Raw genomic sequence first — 20,620 nt, 5'->3', positions numbered from 1 at the left:
ATTTTTGGGAAAGCAGACATGGGTATGCAGCGTAATTCACGTATTGTTGCTATGAAAAGACGTCGAAGACCTATCATGTAAGGAGCGACTAGTGCAGATTTTAAATCATGAAGAATGCTTGTGGATCAGTAAGACTATTTTCTCAAGTCAAGGTCTCGTGGTGAATTAATCTAGTTGAGAAAGTGACGTGGAAGCTCGAGGCACAAATCCGCAATCAATATTTTTATATGTTTCAACGACGTAAGAAATTTCGAGGACGAAATTTTTGTAAGGGGGGAAGATTGTAACACCCCGTCCCAAACTACAACGAAAATTTTCCAACTTTGATCAAGGCTGACCTTTGACCGTTGACCATTGACCGAAGGGGTCAAAAGTTGACTTTTTGATTGGGATGGAATTCTAGGTTGACTGAGGTACCGCTATGAATTATACATTGGCACGAGTTCGTAGACTAGTAGCACGTCTAAAACGGAGCTACGGTTTTAAAGTTATGAGCAAAACAAATTGAGGTCCAAACTGTCCAAGGATGCCGGAGTTGACTTTTTATTTATGGGAAAATGAGCTTTGACTCATACATGGTTGTAAAGTGCTCGTCGATACAAGTCCGTAGACTAGTGGCACGTCCGATTTGGACATGTGGTTTGAAAGTTATGGACCTGTAGAGTTTTTCAAGTACTGTATTATTTTAATATTATTTTTTAAACGTGTAACAATGTGCCACGTGTGACTTAATAAATGTGACCATGTGTCACCATGTTGAGATGCCACATGTCAACCATGTTTAATATCATATTATTTTATTATTATTTTATATAATAATATTATTTTTAATATTATTTAATTATTTATTTTATTTTATTTTTATTTCTTTTCTTTTTTCTTTTTTTTCTTTTCCCCACGTGGGAAAAAAAGGCATGGGCCCCTTCCCCTTCTTCTTCTTCTTCTTCTTCTTCTTCTTTCTTTCCTTCTTTCTTCCTTCCCACCAGCCATCTCTCTCTCTCTCCCATGTTCATCTTTCTCCGGCCACCACAAGCCACACGCACCGGCCACCATCCAAGACCGCATGCTGGCGAGCTCACCAGCCAAATTTGGCGGCCGGCCGGACGGTGACGCGCCTAGATCGGGCTGTTGAAGCCGATGGTGGTGCTCCTCCCTTTTCTGGCGATTCCGCCGTATTCCGGCCAATCCAGTCCAAATTAAACCTCCTCTCCCCCTATTTTGGGTCTTCTGATCCAAATATGGCCTCCAATTTCTAAAATTCGAAGCGGTTTGCGAGATACGAGGAGTTAAATTTCGGCCGGCGCTTCACGGGTAAATTCCGACCACCGCGGGTCAAAATGGGTCCGACGAAGGTTGGTTTCACGTTCCTTATCTCGTAAGCTTTCCATAGACATATAATTTGCGTATTTTGGATAACGTTTGTGTTAGGCCCCCGGGTACCGGGTATTATTTACCCGAATAAAATATTAATTTATTTGAGATGTGTAATGTTGTTGTTCTAGGAGCACGGGTGAGTCGCGGAATAGATCCCATGGAGGATCTTGGATTAATTGCGTGCTCCAGGTGAGTGACCCACCTTTAAAAGTATTTTGGGGTAATTAACTATATTTATTTGGTGTTTAATTGATATTTGAAATTATGCTCATGTGGTGCAATTTAATTATAATTGTGGAAAATTATTATTTTATAAGTACGTATATGTTGTTGGTGCTAAACAGAATTTTGGGTTATTAAGAAATTCCCGACTATTATTATTATTGTGATTTAATTGTATTTATTACACATGAGCAAGGTATTTTCATAAATTAATTTGTGTCTGGATTTTTATATTATTTTGTGGGCATAATTGGTTTAAATTTTTTAAGGAAAATATTTGTTTAAATTGGTGGTTTAAATTTTATAATTATGCCCCTAGAATATTATTTGTTGAACCTCGTGTTACGAGAAAAATTATTTTTATATTGTTATCGATGGTTTCGTACCGGGTATGTTAAAGAAAAATGTGGGATGGTAAATTTGAAAACTGGTATATTTCCCACGGTAATGTTTGGAAAATCGGTACGGTAATAATTAATTTAGTAATTATTTTAGATGCACTTATACAGTATTGGTGTTCCGGTGTATATGTGGTTAGCGCGCAAGTATTATGTCTCCCGTGAGTTGCCATTGGACCGAGGGCATGCAAGTCTTATATATTGCACATCAGCCGCCCCCCTCTTTGGCTGGGATGACGGTTTCAGCAGCGGTACTGTCGGGACGTCGAAGTGCCGTATGCAAGTTTCTCTCTTAGTCTCCTGCCAGTCGGTGCTCAGGATGCTGGGTATCGGAGGGCATCACTGGTATATGGTGTGGTGCGTCAAGTATAAATTTTCGGATAAAGAAATTTCAAACCCCAAAGTATTCAAAATTTATTTATTATATCTTATTACATTTTATTTGTATTTGGGGTATTTATTTATTGTTTATTAAATTGATTGATCCCTTGGTTTTCGGGAAATACAAATTTCGGGTTTTGTTAAAACGTTGATTGTCCGGGGCGAGCCCGACGTCTCAGTTCATTGCCGAAAGTGCAAGAAGCATTCCTTCCCTTTTTCCTCTCCATCCTGTATTACTTCTTTATCTGTCATTGATTAATTTCATATTTATTTGTTTAATGCTCTGTATACTGTATTGGACATTTAGTTGTTAATTATGCACTGGTTTACTATTATTTATTTTGGAGTGCTACAAATTTGTGGAAACAAATTGTAGTAATGTGGGAGGAATAAGGGGATGAATATAGAAGTGTATTTTCAGTGCAGGAAATTTTTGGTTAGTCCTACCCTTAGGGGAGGTGCTGCCGAATTTTCCATTGGAAGGTTCGGTGGTATTTCCCTGGGATCAGGGCTTGTCTAGGGTTCCGGGGAGGAATCGTGGACGGGTCGTGACAACGTAACCATCAGAATGTGAAATAGAGGAAAATAGAAGAAAAGCTTTTCACCTCTGTTTTTCTTCGTTGCCACACATACAAAGGAAACGAAAAAAGAATTATATATACTTTTTAATTTCCAAAAAACCCTAAAAGTTTTTTTTATTGTTTTTTTAATTTTTATTTATTTATTTATTTGTTTTGTATTAAGCTTATACGCGTCTAAGTCCTTTCACAATGATCCCTCACATCTTTCCAATGTTTGAAACATGGCTAGGTTAGAAAATGAAAGAATCGCCTCGATGACGTATATATATATATATATACCTGCAAACATTGTTGTTGATTCACTACACACAGATCTTCTTCTTTATATTTCATTGATGTATCTTTTTCTTTGCTTTTGATTTCAACAACTATTCCTCTTGATCTTCCTCTTCACACCAAATCGCAATTTTCTGGCAAACAAGTTTGTAACTCTAATGGAAGCAATTACATGGCTTCCATTAATGTTTCTGATTCTGTGCTCTGTGAGAGGAGAACTTCTCCCCAACATTGGTGCTCACCTGATGAATTGCATGGAGTCGGACCGAGAAGCTCTCATTGACTTCAAGAATGGCCTTCATGATCCTGCAAACAGGCTTTCTTCATGGAAGGGAAGCAACTGTTGTCATTGGCGGGGAATAAGTTGTGAAAACACTACTGGAGCTGTTATTGCAGTTGATCTCCGGAATCCACATCCAACTTATAATTACAATGATGAATCTCTCGACAGGTATGGATTCTAGAACCTCAGTGGGGAAATTAAACCTTCATTGATGAAACTCAAGTCCTTGAGGCATTTGGACTTGAGTTTTAACACGTTCAACGACAACCCAATTCCTAATTCTTTTGGATCTTTTAAAAACTTGCAATATCTGAACCTCTCTCATGCTGGGTTTAGTGGTGCGATTCCGTTAAATTTAGCGAACCTTTCAAGCTTGCAGTATCTTGATGTTTCTTGTGATGATATTTGGGAAGAGTCTAGTTTATTTGTTGATAATCTTAAATGGTTAACAAGTCTTATTTCTCTAAAGCATCTTGTGATGAATGAAGTTAATCTTTAAATGGTAGGATCAGACTAGATTAGGCAACTGAATAAACCCCCATTCTTGTAGCTCATCTGGTTCCATTCCACCTCCTACCTTTTTAAATTTAATTTCACTTGTTGTCCTAGATCTTAGTGATAACCAATTCCTTCCAAAAGTCCTCGATTTTCTTGTCAATGTTAGCAGCCTTGTTACTTTGGATATGAGCAATAATTGGTTGGATGGAAGAATTCCACTTGATTTTAGTGAACTCCCAAATTTGCAGTTTTTATATCTGGGAGCCAGTGGTCTTTCAGAAAGTTGTCATCAAATGTTGGGGGGACGATGGGAGAAGATACAAGACCTTGACTTCGGTAGGAATGATCTCCATAGGAAACTTCCTTCTTCCATTGGAAACCTGACATTTCTCAGTCACTTAGATCTTTCTGGCAATAGTGTTGACGGTGGGATTCCAAGCTCAATCGGAAAACTTTGCAATTTGATTTTGTTAGATGTGTCTGATAATTACATCAATGAAACTTTACCAAAATTCCTTGAAGGAATAGAAATTTGCCTTTCTAGGAAGCCATTTCCTATTCTACAATCTTTCGACTTGTCATATAATTACCTGGTTGGTAATTTACCAGAATGGTTGGGTCACATTGAGAATCTTGTTGAGCTTGATTTGTCCTTGAACTATCTAAATGGTCAAATCCCAGCTTTTTTCGGATCACTCCAAAATCTTTCTAGGGGGCCACTGCCTAGTCTACAATATTTGGACTTGTCAGATGATTACCTGGTTGGCAATTTACCAGAATGGTTGTGTCAACTTGAGAATCTTGTAAACCTTAATTTATGGTGTAACTCTCTAAATGGCTCTATCGCAGCTTCTTTCGGATCACTCCAAAATCTTTCCAGGAGGCCACTACCAAATCTGCAATCCTTGGACCTGTCAGACAATCATTTGGTTGGTAAATTACCAAAGTGGCTGGCTCAGCTCGAGAATCTTATTGAGCTTGATTTGTCCAATAACTCTCTATATGGTCCCATCCCAACTTCTTTTGGAATATTACAGCAAAATCTTACTATTCTGCTTCTAGGAGGGAATGAGCTAAATGGGACCCTCCTAGAAAGTTTGGGACAGCTTTCTGGGTTGCGTAAATTTAATGTTTCATCCAATCAATTGACAGGTATAATTACTGAAGGCATTTTTGGAAGCTAAAAAAGCTATCGGATTTAGATTTGTCTTCAAACTCTTTCACCTTCGATGTCAAATCCAATTGGGTTCCTCCATTCCAGGTCTCTTCTCTTGCAATGAGTTCCTGCCATTTGGGTCCTTCATTTCCGACTTGGCTCAAGTCACAAAAGCAGGTTGACTTTATCACATTTGAATCTTTCTTTTAATCAACTAGCAGGTCAACTACCACATCCATTACAGTTTGGTTCAAAACCCCAGCTATCGGTATACCTATCAGGTGTAGTTGTGGATTTCAGCTGAAATAACTTCAATGGTTCTGTTCCTATTCCAAGTGGCAGCTTTTACTTACTCGATCTATCCAAAAATAATTTTTTTGGTAATATTCCAAATAAATGGAATATTACCGGTGGTTCCTTTGTTTTCCTTTCTATTGCTAACAATCAGTTAAATGGAGAAATTCCTGCTTGGATAGGCAACATTGTTCCTGGACTTGAAGTCTTTGATCTTTCCAATAACAACTTAAGAGGAAGTATTCCATCAAGCATTGGAAATTGTTCTGATCTCTCTGCACTAGACATCAGTAATAACCATTTGTCTGGAACCATTCGTACCTTCTTGGGTCAATTAAGAGGGCTTAAAACATTGCACCTAAATGACAACAGGCTCTATGGACAGCTCCCATCATCTTTCCAAAACTTATCGAGTTTGGCGACCCTAAATCTTGGAAACAACAGATTAAACGGTAGAATTCCACCATGGATTGGGAAAGTATTTGAAAGTCTAAGAATTCTTGGCTTGAGGCCTAATTCCTTTTCAAGAGAACTTCCGGTCTGTTATCAAATTTAAGTTCACTACATATCCTGGACGTAGCAGAAAATCAGTTCACAGGCAATATTCCAGCTAGCTTTGGACATTTTAAAGCTATGTTACATGCCCAAATCATTAACCGTTATCTATTGTATGGGGCTGTCCCTATTTACCAAAATGCTGTAACTATGAAACATCCTGATAGCTACGTAGGCTGTCAGGACCCGTCCAGAATTCCCCCTTGGAACCCTAGACAAGCCCTGATCCCAGGGAAATACCACCGAACCTTCCAACGGAAAATCCAGCAGCACCTCCCCTAAGGGTAGGACTAACCAGAAATTACCTGCACTGAAAACACACTTCTAAAAACATCCCCTTATTCCTCCCACGTTACTACAATTTGTTTCCACAAATTTACAGCACTTCAGAGAAATAACAGCAACTCAGCGCATAAATAATAATTACACGTCCAATACAGTATACAGAGCATTATACAGATAAATGTGGAATTTATAAAATGACAGATAAGAAGCAATACAAGATAGAGAGGAAAAAGGAAAGAAATACTTCTTAAACTTTCGGCAACGAACTGAGACGTTGGGCTCGCCCCGGACAATCAACGTCTCCCAACCTGGACCTAGGAGAACGAAATTTAAAAACGTGAGATGCTAATTATCTCAGTGAGTGACCCTATCTACTGAACACCTTTAATATTTATAATATACCAAATAAAAGGGATTTAATTAATCAATACCGAACAATTAAATAAATAAATAAATAAACAATTGAAGTAATAATTTCTCTCAAAACCCTCACTATTCACTCCGTTGGAAATGTTCCCCTTTTAAAACATTTTCACAAAACCCGATACTCGTACTTCCCGAAAACCAAGGGATCAAATAATTTAATAAACAATAAATAAATAATTAAATACCCCAAATATAAATAAAGTGTAATAAATTATAATAAATAATTTTTGTACTCTTTGGGGTTTGAAAATTCTATCCAAAAAATTACACTTGATGTACCACACCATATACCAGTGATGCCCTCCGATACCCAGCGTTCCAAGCACCGACTGGCGGGGAGATTAAAGAGAGAAATTTGCAAACGGCACTTCGGCGTCCCGACAGTACCGCTGTTGAAACTGTCATCCCGGCCAAGGGAGGGGCGGCTGTGGCCAATATCAAACTTGCCTGCCCACGGTCCAATGGCAACCACGGGAGACATAATACTTGCTTGCTAAACCACATAATACTTGCGCGCTAAACCACGTGTACATACACCAGAACACCAATACTGTATGAGTGCATCTAAAATAATTGTTAAACCAACCGTACCGTTTTCCAAAATTTACCGTGGGAAATATATTAAATTTTCACACTTACCATCTCACATATTTTTATTTAACAAACCGGTACGAAAACATCGATAACAAATAAACCATAATTTTCTCATAATACGAGGTTCAACAGATAAAATACCGTGGGCATAATTATAAAATTTAACCACCAATTTAACAAATATTTTCATAAAATATTTAAACCAATTATGCCCAAAATAATACTTAAAACACGTACGACTATTACCGAAATATACTTTGCTCATGCATAATAAATAAATTAAATCACAATAAAACCATAATTAAATTGTACCACATGAGCATAATTTAAATACCAATTAAACATAATTAATTGCCCAAAATATTTTTAAAGGTGGGTCACTCACCTGGAGCACGCAATTAAACCATGATCCACCATGGGATCAATTCCACGAATCACCGGTGCTCCTAGAACACAATTCACACACAGTCAAATAAATTAATATTTTATTCCAGTAAATAATACCCGGTACCCGTGGGGTTAAACACAAACGTTAACCAAAATGGTCGAATAATATACCGAATCAAAGCTCGTGGAACGAGGATCGCAAACCGTTTCGTATCTCGCAAAATGGTCGAATAATATGGTCGAATAATATACCGAATCGAATTTGGCCGGAAAGCTTCGGCCGGTTTTCAATTCCTCGTATCTCGCAAACTGCTTCGAATTTTTGAGATTGGAGGCCATATTTGAACTCAGAGGACCCAAAATAAGGGGAGAGGGGTGGCAATTTGGACTGGGCTGGCCGGAATACATAAGAAAAGAGGAGAGAGAAAATTTTCCAGCCGTGAAAATTGGCGGTTGAGCTTGCCTCCTCCCTCCGCTCATCGTTGGCCGGCGCGTGTAGCTTATGGGTGGCCGGAATTTGAAAAATACGGTGAGGCCGAGAGGGAGAAAGGAAGGGAAAGGAAGAAGAAAAGAAGAAGAAGAAGAGAAGGAAGAAGAACAAGCCCCCGTGGCCTTTTTTCCCACGTGGGGAGAAGAAAAGAAAAAGAAATAAAAAGAAATAATTTAAAATTAATTAAATAATATTAAAAATAATATTATTACATAAAACAACAATAATAAAATAATTTGATATTAAACATGGTTGACATGTGGCTTCTCAACATGGTGACACATGGTCACCTTCATTAAGTCACACGTGGCACATCGTTACACGTTTAAAAAATAATATTAAAATAATACTGTATTTGAAAAACTCTACAGGTCCATAACTTCCAAACCACATGTCCAAATCGGACGTGCCGCTAGTCTACAGACTCGTATCAACTAGTACTTCACAACCATGCATGAGTCAAAGCTCAACTTTGCATGAATAAAAAGTCAACTCCGGCACCCCTTGGACAGTTTGGACCTCAACTTGTTTTGCTCATAACTTTCAAACCGTAGCTCCATTTTCAACGTGATACTAGTCTACGAACTCATGCCAACGTGTACTTCGTAACGGTACCTTAGTCAACCTAGAATTCCAACCGGAACAAAAAGTCAACTTTTGACCCCTTCGATCAATGGTCAAAGTCAACGATCAACAGTCAACCTCGGTCAACGTGCAAAAATTCCGACATGGTTCGGGACGGGGTGTTACAACCTTCCCCCCTTACAAAAATTTCATCCTCGAAATTTCTTACATCGCTGAAACGTATAAGAATATTGATTGCTGATTTGTGCCTCGAGCTTCCACGTCGTTTTCTCGACTAGATTAATTTACCACAAGACTTTTGATCTGAGAAAATAGTCTTATTGACCCATATGCATTCTTCATGACTTAAAAATCTGTACTGGTCGCTCCTTACATGACAGGTCTCTAATGTCCTTTCGTAGCAACAACACGTGAGTTACGCTGCATACCCATGTCTGCTTCCCCGAAAATGCTAACTTGCATGCCACAAAACCAATTCTTCCAATAACCCTGTAGAACCAATGTAACAAGAACTTGACCTTCTCTATCAACCAAAGCATACGACCCTCTTCTATGGAGATAATTTCAAAACTTAATCTCGGACTTTGAGCTTAACATCTTTTCCAGGCACATCGGCTGAACTCATTTGTCAATTCCTGAGCGGTCTCCAGAACTCTCTCGGATGACCTTTGCCTTATTCGTAGTCATTCGTAGGTGTTCGCATCCAATTCATGTTGGTCGTCGTATGGTGCTTCTCCTTACCTACTTCACTCCAGTATAGTAGGGTTTGAAACTGCCTTCCATGTAAAATCTCATACGAAGACATCTCGATGCTCACTTGGTGGCTAATATCGTAACGAACCCTATTGATGGAAATTGCTCAATCCAGCTTCTTTCGACATTGCATAATATACGGTCTCAACATAACTCCCAAGTGTGAATCCTGCACTTTGCTTGTCCAATGACCTGTGGTGGAAGGCGATGCAGTCGTTAAGTCTCGCTCCAAGTGTATCTGTTAACCTTTATCATAGTCTTCAAGTAAAGCTCGAATCTCAATAGTCATGATGGCGATTGATACTCTGTGTAGTCTCATGATACACTTTACAAACAGCTTGGCCAACTTGTCTCCGTGAACACCACTCTCATGCCAGTAAAAAGTGCGCTAACATTTCCACTTCCCGCTTCCACTTGTCGGCAGCTTAACTTAGCAAGTATAATAGAGACCTCTTCCACCATCACTACACTACCATCATGCCTAATCGTGACTTTAACTTTCCTCTTGTGTAACTTTCCTCCTCATGCCCACTAATTAAGGATATCCAAACTAGGCCACGAGAACACAATCTATAAGTCTTGGTCATAGTCGAACGCCAACCATAAAGTGCTTCTAAAGCATGCATCCTTAAACCAACAACCAACTCTCGTAACTCGATCAGCAATTCAAAGGTAAGATTAGAACTTAAGTCTAATTTCCTCAATTACTGGTATCACCAAGTTAAGGTTGAGATTAATTCACTTGTCTTCGATTACCCTCCTAGTACTTACAATTATAAAACCCTGGCTCCTCATTGATTAACCAATAGTCTTAACCTCGACAAACATCAATCTTTCTTTTAACTAAATTCATCAAGGTCATGAATAAAATTTCTCAACATCCAAATACCATTCTTGAAAACCCTAAGTTTCCCCAATTTCGAATAAATTTCATGAATCCACACCTCAAGCAATAAGGAATTTAAATCTTAATTCTAACATCACCACCAATACTATGAACAAATCACTAGATCTTTAACCTATAAAAGTATCCCACACTTCTTAAATTCTAACTACGTCCCAAAAATCGTACTCCTTATCCTTGTAAATTATCACCAACAATATCAACCACCTTAAATCGATAAAACACCATCAATACGAACCTTAAATCTCCAAGGAAATAAGATATCAAGATCTTAGCTTCTAGAATGAAAATAACCATGCTTAAACATCTAACCATGCCTAAGGAATCATCCTCATCCCATTAACCTCATCAACAACCAAGTAGAACTTTAATCGCTATCCGGATCTTGTTTGATTCTCTAAACGTTGTCGTACCTTCTCTTTGTGAACGATAGTTTAAGCACAAAATCCACGTTTACATCTCCCCACCCGGCAAGGAAATGGGCAAGGATTGAAACTACTTCAAACGTTTCTATTCCCCACTTTTACTTGTCGGTGACTTAAATACCTTTATGCGAATCCTGCAACTTCCTTTATCGTGCCAAACCATAATGTCATCTAGTGAGCATTCCATACATCTTTGTACCCTTGGGGTGTATCGCATACATTGAATCACGTGCTTCCTTTAGGATCTCCTTTTTGAACTCAACGATACCCTACTTTGGATTCTCAACTGGCGATACTTAACCCTTAAGTCGCTCTTGGAAAAACCATAACATAAAACAAATAATATAAAAAAAAATATATTTTTCAAATATACTTAACTTGCATAGGCAATTGTTAAAACTCCACATTGGAACAATAGTAAAAACATGAACAAATGCAAAAAATCATATCTTAAAATCCATAGTATAAAATAAAATATGCACGCTCGTAGTGGAGGTACGTACGACACCTTCTACATGCTATGTAATCCATGATTCCAACTGTCGCCGACACTCTGCTACCAATACAAACCAGGGTGGTTGCCAATATTGGCCGTCCGATCTCCTGGACTCGTAGGCAACATGATCATGGGGCTAGCTCTACATGGACCACATTGGTTCGCCGCCTCCATATGGTGCAGTATGATATCAAACAATATAACATACAAAGACATGTACGAACATAAACAAAAAATACTTGAATAAAATACCCTTAAATTTCAAATATCACTTTGAAAAGGATTTAAGTTTTAATAATCGATAGGAAAAAATATTTTGACACCTTGAGATTGATCGACACACATCCATACTCGACAATAAGTATCGATTATGGGTGGTGACCTTGCTAAATCATTGATAGTCGATACACACCCCTAGGCAATCATCCTTCTTTTCCATGAACGGAACAAATGTCATTCACGATGATATGATTGATCTAGTGAAACCTTTATTCACCAAATCTTGCAGCTAAGCCTTTAAGTCCTTTAACTTTAATAGAGTCGCACGGTATGGCGATACTGAAATAGATCGATATCCAAAGCCAAGTCAATAATAATTTGATATCCTTTTTACGGTCATAATCCAGATAACTTGCTGGAAAAATGCTTTCGAATTGCTTCCCACTATTAGCGGTCCCAACGCTCACCATCTACTCGGGCATCAACCACCTGGGCCATAAACTTAAGAACCACTCACTCCATATCTAGGACCACTTCAGATCCCAAAAGATTCACAGAATTGGATCTGCCCCCATTACTTGACCTTTGAAAAGAAAAGGCAATCCTCGACCATCGACTAGGCCATAGGAATTCCCCGTTAGGATAGGTGATTCTAATTAACACCTTCGAAGATTAAAGTTATTCAAACTCAAGCAACGAATTTGCTTCGAGATAAAGGGAAAGAATGCTTTAAGACGGGAAAAACGAGAGATTAGACACGGATGGGATGCACAACAATGCACAGTCCCTTAGGGATACTAGAACCTAGAGCTCTGATACCAACTGTCAAGCCCCGTCCAGAATTCCTCCCCAGAACCCTAGACAAGCCCTAATCCCAGGAAAATACCGCCGAACCTTCCAATGGAAAATCCGACAGCACCTCCCCTAAGGGTAGGACTAACCAAAAATTACCTGCACTGAAAACACACTTCTAAAAACATCCCCTTATTCCTCCCACGTTACTACAATTTGTTTCCACAAATTTACAGCACTTCAGAGAAATAACAGCACTCAGTGCATAAATAATAACTACACGTCCAATAAAGTATAAAGAGCATTATACAGATAAATGTGAAATTTATAAAATGACAGATAAGAAGCAATACAAGATAGAGAGGAAAAAGGGAAGAAATACTTCTTGAACTTTCGGCAACGAACTGAGACGTTGGGCTCGCCCCGGACAATCAACGTCTCCCAACCTGGACCTAGGGGAACGGAATTTAAAAACGTGAGATGCTAATCATCTCAGTGAGTGACCCTATCTACTGAACACCTTTAATATTTATAATATACCAAATAAAAAGGATTTAATTAATCAATACCGAACAATTAAATAAATAAATAAATAAACAATTGAAGTAATAATTTCTCTCAAAACCCTCACTATTCACTTCGTTGGAAATGTTCCCCTTTTAAAAAATTTTCACAAAACCCGATACTCGTACTTCCCGAAAACCAAGGGATCAAATAATTTAATAAACAACAAATAAATAATTAAATACACCAAATATAAATAAAGTGTAATAAATTATAATAAATAATTTTTGTACTCTTTGGGGTTTGAAATTTCTATCCGAAAAATTACACTTGACGCACCACACCATATACCAGTGATGCCCTCCGATACCCAGCATCCCGAGCACCGACTGGCGGGGAGATTAAAGAGAGAAACTTGCAAACGGCACTTCGGTGTCCCGACAGTACCGCTGTTGAAACCGTCATCCCGGCCAAGGGAGGGGCGGTTGTGGCCAATATCAAACTTGCCTGCCCACGGTCCAATGGCAACCACGGGAGACATAATACTTGCGCGCTAAACCACGTGTACATACACCAGAACACCAATACTGTATGAGTGCGTCTAAAATAATTATTAAACCAACCGTACCATTTTCCAAAATTTACCATGGGAAATATATTAAATTTTCACACTTACCATCCCACATATTTTTATTTAACAAACCGGTACGAAAACATCGATAACAAATAAACCATAATTTTCTCGTAATACGAGGTTCAACAGATAAAATACCGTGGGCATAATTATAAAATTTAACCACCAATTTAACAAATATTTTCATAAAATATTTAAACCAATTATGCCCAAAATAATACTTAAAACCACGTACGACTATTACTGAAATATACTTTGCTCATGAATACTAAATAAATTAAATCACAATAAAACCATAACTAAATTGTACCACATGAGCATAATTTAAATACCAATTAAACATAATTAATTGCCCAAAATATTTTTAAAGGTGGGTCACTCACCTAGAGCACACAATTAAACCATGATCCACCATGGGATCATTTCCACAACTCACCGGTGCTCCTAGAACACAATTCACACACAGTCAAATAAATTAATATTTTATTCTGGTAAATAATACCTGGTACCCGGGGGGTTAAATACAAATGTTAACCAAAATGGTCGAATAATATACCAAATCGAAGCTCGTGGAACGAGGATCGCATTACCAGTCTCCATCGACCCCAATTCCATCGGAATTTGGCGGAAAGCTTTGGCCGGTTTTCAATTTCTCGTATCTCGCAAACCGCTTCGATTTTTTGAGATTGGAGGCCATATTTGAACTCAGAGGACCCAAAATAGGGGGAGAGGGGTGGCAATTTGGACTGGGATGGCTGGAATACACAAGAAACGAGGAGAGAGAAATTTTTCCGGCCGGCAGCTTCTCCGACCCGATCGGCGCGTCCGGCGGCCGGTGACCGTGAAAACTGGTGGCCGAGCTCGCCTCCTCCCTCCACTCATCGCTGGCCGGCGCGTGTAGCTTATGGGTGGCCGGAATTTGAAAAATACGGTGAGGCCGAGAGGGAGAAAGGAAGGGAAAGGAAGAAGAAAAGAAGAAGAAGAAGAGGAGGAAGAAGAACAGGCCCTCGTGGCCTTTTTTCCCACGTGGGGAGAAGAAAAGAAAAAGAAAAAGAAAAAGAAATAAAGGAAATAAAAAGTAATAATTTAAAATTAATTAAATAATATTAAAAATAATATTATTACATAAAACAACAATAATAAAATAATTTGATATTAAATATGGTTGACATGTGGCTTCTCAACATGGTGACACATGGTCACCTTCATTAAGTCACACATGGTACATCGTCACATGTTTAAAAAGTAATATTAAAATAATACTGTATTTGAAAAACTCTACAGGTCCATAACTTTCAAACCACATGTCCAAATACGGACTCGTATCAACTAGTACTTCACAACCACGCATGAGTCAAAGCTCAACTTTGCATGAATAAAAAGTCAACTCCGGCACCCCTTGGACAGTTTGGACCTCAACTTGTTTTGCTCATAACTTTCAAACCGTAGCTCCGTTTTCAACGTGCTACTAGTCTACGAACTCGTGCCAACATGTACTTTGTAACGGTACCTTAGTCAACCTAGAATTCCAACTAGAACAAAAAGTCAACTTTTGACCCCTTCAATCAACGGTCAATAGTCAACCTCGATCAACGTGCAAAAATTCCGACATGGTTCGGAACGGGGTGTTACATAAGTACTATGGAGTTTGGCCACTACTATGAAAGACTTGTTGTAAATATGAAAGGCCAACTTCTAAGATACACCAAGACCCTCTCCCTTGTAACCATGCTAGACCTCTCAGGGAATAACTTGAGTGGAGGTCTTCCTATAGAGATGACAAATTTATTGGGTTTGGTCGTTCTCAACTTGTCAGAAACCATTTCACTGGTCACATTCCGAAAAGCATTTCGAAGCTGAAGCAATTGTCTTCTCTTGATCTCTCGAGTAATAGGTTCTCCGGTGCTATTCCTCAAAGCTTGGGATCACTCTCATTCCTGGGGTATCTGAATCTGTCAAACAATGAATTGTCTGGTCCTATTCCTGATAATGATCATATGCTCACTTTTAGTGCATCCTCTTTTGTTGGAAATGTTGGCCTTTGTGGTGGTCCACTTCTGGTAAAATGTCCAGGTGATGACGAAAATGAGAAACCAGATAAGGATGGATGACTCCCGTGGATACTGGTAATGGTGACAGCTTCATTGATAGGTGGTTTTACTTGAGCATTGGATTGGGATATGCAACTGGAATTCTTGTCCCGTACTTGATAATGGCGATGATAAAATCTTGGAGCGTAGCCTACTTTGATGTTGTTGATAAAGCTGTGGATAGAATACTGTACCTGTGGTTGAAATATAGAACCTTAAAGCAGAGGACTAAAAGGCATCAGTGAAGAAGATAAAGAGTATCTTTACTTCGGTTTGTTACTATATCTGCTTTCCTTTCTTTGTTCATGTTAGGTTACTTGTCAAACTGACTTTTTGATAAAGAGTACTTCTAAACTTTCATTCCTAAATAATAATATGTTTCTTTGACAATGTGTTTCTCATCTACTAACTATACTAAACTTAGAAAATGTCATTTCTGTTTGTGATTACTTGCAGTTAGGGAAGGTAAGAAGCTTCACCTAATATTCAAGGAGAACGCAAAGAGGTTTTCAATGTCAACTTTATTTCTTTGGAAATGAATTTTAAGGACACTGTTGAAAGCATGAAGGAGGAGGGTTTCCTCATAGATTACATTTTACAAATAGTACATTTCTTTTTTCTGTTTCGCTATCCCAACCTTCTGTAATTTGTGATGGTTTTAAAAGATGTGTTCAAATCAACGTTGTAGTAAATGTCAATTTTCTACTAGTTTTCAGCCTTATGAAAATTGTGAAGTTTCTAGTTATGTACTGCAAAGCATATTAACTTGCTTATTGACATGCATATTCTCAGCTTCTCCATTGTGTCAATTTCACATATTTGAGGTTGTTGCACCTATTTTACAGGGAGGTGGGAGCTATGGCTTCCTTGATTTCTTGACATTCCTACTTTAAAAAACCTAAAAAAAAAAAAAATGAAGAAGAGAGAATATGGAAAAATCAATTGCCAACATGCCTCTGTTTAGCCTTGTAACTGCAAAATAGCTTTCTGGTTCTAAAATCAACATTAATTAGTTATGCATGTAATAAAAAATGTAGTTAGAAACAACACTAAGCAAAACCTTTTGTCAACTCAAGTAATAAGCAAAGCATTTTGTCATTTCTGGTTTTCCATTATTTCCTTGCATAGAAGATCACTGCTTCACAAGTTATCCTTTGGATTAGATGCCATGTTATTCTTACCTCCGATAAGAAACTTTAAAAGAAAAAAAACAATTACTTTTGCCCGCATTTTATATCTATAGCTCTTGGAAAGAATATATATATATATATATATATATTTTCTCCAGACTTTAATGGGAATTAATTAGACATGAGTGTTTTTCTTTATCAAGACTCGAGAGTTAATCTCCATATTACAAAAGTTGAATTGCCTTTGTATTATTTTTCATAACTTTGTTTTATAATAAATGAGAGAACTTCTGCTAAAATCCGACTTCTAAACAGGGCATTAATGCTTGCAGATTGATGAAAAATGTTAAAACCAATAGCCTTTAATGCTCTATTTTGTCAAGTCTCATTCGAACCTAACAAACTTTGCTATTTATAAATGTTTCAAGAAATACTTGTCAATAAATGGGCTGTTAAATATAGTCTTTGCTCCTTCGAATCACGAACAGCTACTTATTAATATTGCCTACAGTCTACAGAGTGAGTACTTTACATGCATAAAAATGATTTGATAAACAAAAAATTGGTTTTCTTGATCCATCTTTAGTTAGTTTCTCATTTTTTTCAATTTCTGCTTGATTTAAGCATCTATCAGCATAATGTGATCATTCCCCTAATAATACTGAATCAGACGACATGCTTTGTATTGCTTATTAAACCGCAGTTCCAAAGACTATCTTTTCTTTTCTTTTCTTTTCTTTTCTTTTCTTTTATTAAACCTTAATAATGCATTCTTAGTTGGGTTGGCTATCTAATTTTTCAGACATTTACGTGCTTCTTTTAGTCAATTATTTAAATAATCTGTTTAGCTTTGTTTTTATTTACAACTTAAAGTGATAGTATTTTACAGTTAATATACAAGAAGGCACACAACTTCTACGATCTTATGCTACCAGAATTTTGACTAGACAAAAGTAGAAACTAATTAGTAATTACCATGGATAGATATGTTTGTGAATCACTCATCATTGCAAAATTGCAGAGATGCTGGATTGATTTGTGGGGCCTTCCTAATCTCTTCTATTTGATGTGGATCTTGTTACCGAAAGTAACAGAAGTGATATTTCTATGCTAGAAGATTTGGTGTTCGATTTCTTTATATTCTTTTTCTTCATTTTCTAATTTGTACTATAAAGAAAAAAATTGATGTGTAAAAAAAGGGCAATTGGCCCGTTTCCTGTTGAGCTGAATATGTTTTGGCACTTCAATCCTTCAACTTTTTGTTTTTTTTTTTTTTCTGTTTTTTTTTGGTACTTTGCTCTTAGAACTTGAATTATATCTATAGGTAAAATTACTGGTATTTATGCTATTGATCTTTCAAGTAACAACTTAATGGGAAATATTCCATCAAGCATTGGGAATTGTACTTCTCTAGAGGTATTAGATCTGAGTAAGAACAAGTTGTTTGGCAACATACCTGTCTCCTTGGGTCAGCTAAGCAAGCTTAAATCGCTGCACCTAAGCGACAACAAGTTCTCTGGAGAGCTGCCTACATCCTTGCAGAACTTATCTTTGTTGGAGACATTAGATCTTGGAAAAACAGATTAACGGGTAGAATTCCACAATGGATTGGAGAAGGTTTTCAAAATCCAAGTATTCTTAGCTTGAGTTCGAATGCATTTTTTGGAGAACTTCCATTGGCGCTGTCAAATTTAAGCTCAATTCAGCTCATAGACTTTGCAGGAAATCAGTTAAGTGGCAGCATACCTGCTAGTTTGGGAAATCTCAAAGCTATGACCCAAGTTCACAACCATAACCATTATCGCTTATATGGGGGTTCGAATGGTTATTATGAGGAAAATTTTGTTGTAACCACAAAAAACCAGCATCTGGAATTCACCAAGAGCCTCTCCCTTGTAGTCAGCTTAGATCTCTCGGGAAATAATTTGAATGGAGATCTTCCTGGAGAGATAACAAATTTGTTGGGCGTAGTGTTTCTGAACTTGTCCAGAAACCATATCAGTGGACACATTCCCGAAAGCATTTCGAGGTTGACACAATTGTCATCACTTGATCTCTCACACAATACGTTTTCAGGTGCTATTCCTCAGAGTTTGGGATCACTCTCATTTTTGGGGTATCTGAACCTGTCGGACAATGACTTCACTGGTAAGATTCCCCACAAAGATCAAATGATCACTTTCAGTGCATCCTCTTATGTTGGAAATCATGGCCTTTGTGGTAGTCCACTTGATGTAAAATGTCCAGGTGATGAAGACGATGATGATACAAATAAGGGATCGACTATTCACAAGGATAATAGTAATGGTGACAGCTTCATAGATAATTGGTTTTACCTGAGTGTTGGATTGGGATTTGCAGCAGGAATTATTATTCCTTTTATGGTAATGTCAATTAGAAAGTCTTGGAGTGTTGCCTACTTTGATGCTGTGGAAGAAGTTTCTGAAAGAATACTATATTTGTGGTTAAAATATAGAACCATGCAGCAGAGGAACAGAGGACATCAACATAGAAGATAAGTGTATGTTTTCTTTCTTAAATTTATTACCTTTATCATTGATTTACTTTTAGGATTAAATTCCAGTACTTCCATTATGGTGAAATCAAAGACATGTGAATGAATAATGGTGGAAATGCATGCATGTAGTTATTACCTTTTTTTTTTTTTAATCCCTTTTTGTTATAGCCATTTTATTCAAAAAAAGAAGTAAAAGTTTGTGAAGAGCAATCAAAGACCATGATACTAGCTTTTGCTTCAATTTTTGTATTGGAATCAACAGAGTAAGTTGGGTTTCATACATGTATATAGTTGCTAATTCATGTATATAAATACCTGCTAACTGTACAATGATATCTTTTATTTTCAAGTGAGTGATATTTTGATAATGAATTTGGGAAGATGATTCTCTACCCTTATGTGTGCATTTTGTACCCACTGTAACATTTTTTGTTTGAACGGATATTTGGACCATAAACTGAATTAATTGTTGTTGTTTGCAGGCTCAGTACTCTTGATCACAAGACTACGGAGAGAATGGCAATTTCTGTGTTCGGATTTTCTTTCTTAATAGACAATCTTTATTTGGCGGAAGTTTGATGTGCTATGTATTTAACTTGTGCTTGTTTAATCAAATAAATAAGCCTTGTATATTCAGATTATCTTTCTTAACAGATAATCTTTGTTTAGTGGAAGTTTGATATGCTATGTATTCAACTTTTGCTTGTTTAATCAAATAAATAAGCATTTTATTCAGATTGTATAAGATAATTAGAACCAAAAAACTTGGCTTTTGTTGACAACTATGTAGTTTTGTTTTTGGAATTTTAAATTTTGCATCTACTTGATAGAAAACAAAATCGATATCTCTTAAAGTTAGAGGCTGGAAGACAAAATTGTGTATTAGATTATCTATCTATTTTTGGTTTTGTTCACGCAATAATTAAATGGGCTATATTTACAACCCTGACAAGAATTCTGGAGTCCAACAAATTTCCTCTGTTTTAATTGGCCTTACAATCAGCAAGTATTTATAACCGGGGCAAGTGCAAGAGTAGCAGATAATAAAAATTTAAACATATTCAATAAGCAAAAATTTGGCAATTACTTGAATTCAGCATGAATGTACATAGACTCTAACAATCTGCTAATCATTCACATAAACTCACATAAGTTGGCATTATTGTTTAACTCCATATTAAAGAGATTGTATTTTACAGCTAATATACAAGAAGGAAAACAACTTTTATGAACTATTTTACCAAATTTGATGTAGGTCAAAATAGAATTGTACTGATTAACATGGATATATATATAGCTGTGGATTACTTATTTTTTTATTTAAAAAAAAAATATAGAGGAAAATTGCAGAGTTGAATCATGGTCAAAGC

The 20,620-nt window shown here is 37.2% G+C and overlaps 3 protein-coding genes across 3 annotated transcripts; all 3 read left to right on the top strand.

The window, feature by feature from the left end:
• Positions 1-3,390: 3,390 nt before the first annotated feature.
• Positions 3,391-6,019, top strand: LOC132800683 (receptor-like protein EIX2). Its single transcript, XM_060814902.1, has 5 exons — positions 3,391-3,683; positions 3,852-3,959; positions 4,066-5,165; positions 5,275-5,346; positions 5,646-6,019. Exons 1-5 carry the CDS (start codon positions 3,391-3,393, stop codon positions 6,017-6,019), a joined length of 1,947 nt encoding a protein of 648 aa, XP_060670885.1.
• Positions 6,020-15,153: 9,134 nt separating this feature from the next.
• Positions 15,154-15,623, top strand: LOC132800682 (putative receptor like protein 25). Its single transcript, XM_060814901.1, has 2 exons — positions 15,154-15,323; positions 15,407-15,623. The coding sequence occupies exons 1-2, from the start codon at positions 15,154-15,156 to the stop codon at positions 15,621-15,623; spliced, it is 387 nt and encodes a 128-aa protein (XP_060670884.1).
• A 2,881-nt stretch (positions 15,624-18,504) lies between these two features.
• Positions 18,505-19,829, top strand: LOC132800681 (putative receptor like protein 25). Its single transcript, XM_060814900.1, has 2 exons — positions 18,505-19,196; positions 19,733-19,829. Exons 1-2 carry the CDS (start codon positions 18,505-18,507, stop codon positions 19,827-19,829), a joined length of 789 nt encoding a protein of 262 aa, XP_060670883.1.
• The last annotated feature ends 791 nt before the right edge of the window (positions 19,830-20,620 follow it).

The sequence above is a fragment of the Ziziphus jujuba genome, chromosome 2 (genome assembly GCF_031755915.1).
Source record: "Ziziphus jujuba cultivar Dongzao chromosome 2, ASM3175591v1".
NCBI classification, from domain to species: domain Eukaryota; kingdom Viridiplantae; phylum Streptophyta; class Magnoliopsida; order Rosales; family Rhamnaceae; genus Ziziphus; species Ziziphus jujuba.
This window is presented reverse-complemented; position numbering and strand designations above follow the sequence as displayed.

Excerpts from the sequence above, each read along its gene's own strand:
- LOC132800682 (XM_060814901.1), top strand. The coding sequence starts at position 15,154 with ATGGAGTTTGGCCACTACTATGAAAGACTTGTTGTAAATATGAAAGGC. Across the intron at positions 15,324-15,406 it reads GGTTTGGTCGTTCTCAACTT|GTTCTCCGGTGCTATTCCTC; the intron begins GTCAGAAACCAT and ends CTCGAGTAATAG.
- LOC132800683 (XM_060814902.1), top strand. The coding sequence starts at position 3,391 with ATGGAAGCAATTACATGGCTTCCATTAATGTTTCTGATTCTGTGCTCT. Across the intron at positions 3,960-4,065 it reads TTTGTTGATAATCTTAAATG|CTCATCTGGTTCCATTCCAC; the intron begins GTTAACAAGTCT and ends CCATTCTTGTAG. Across the intron at positions 5,166-5,274 it reads TTCATCCAATCAATTGACAG|GTCTCTTCTCTTGCAATGAG; the intron begins GTATAATTACTG and ends CCTCCATTCCAG.
- LOC132800681 (XM_060814900.1), top strand. The coding sequence starts at position 18,505 with ATGACCCAAGTTCACAACCATAACCATTATCGCTTATATGGGGGTTCG. Across the intron at positions 19,197-19,732 it reads GAAAGAATACTATATTTGTG|GCTCAGTACTCTTGATCACA; the intron begins GTTAAAATATAG and ends TGTTGTTTGCAG.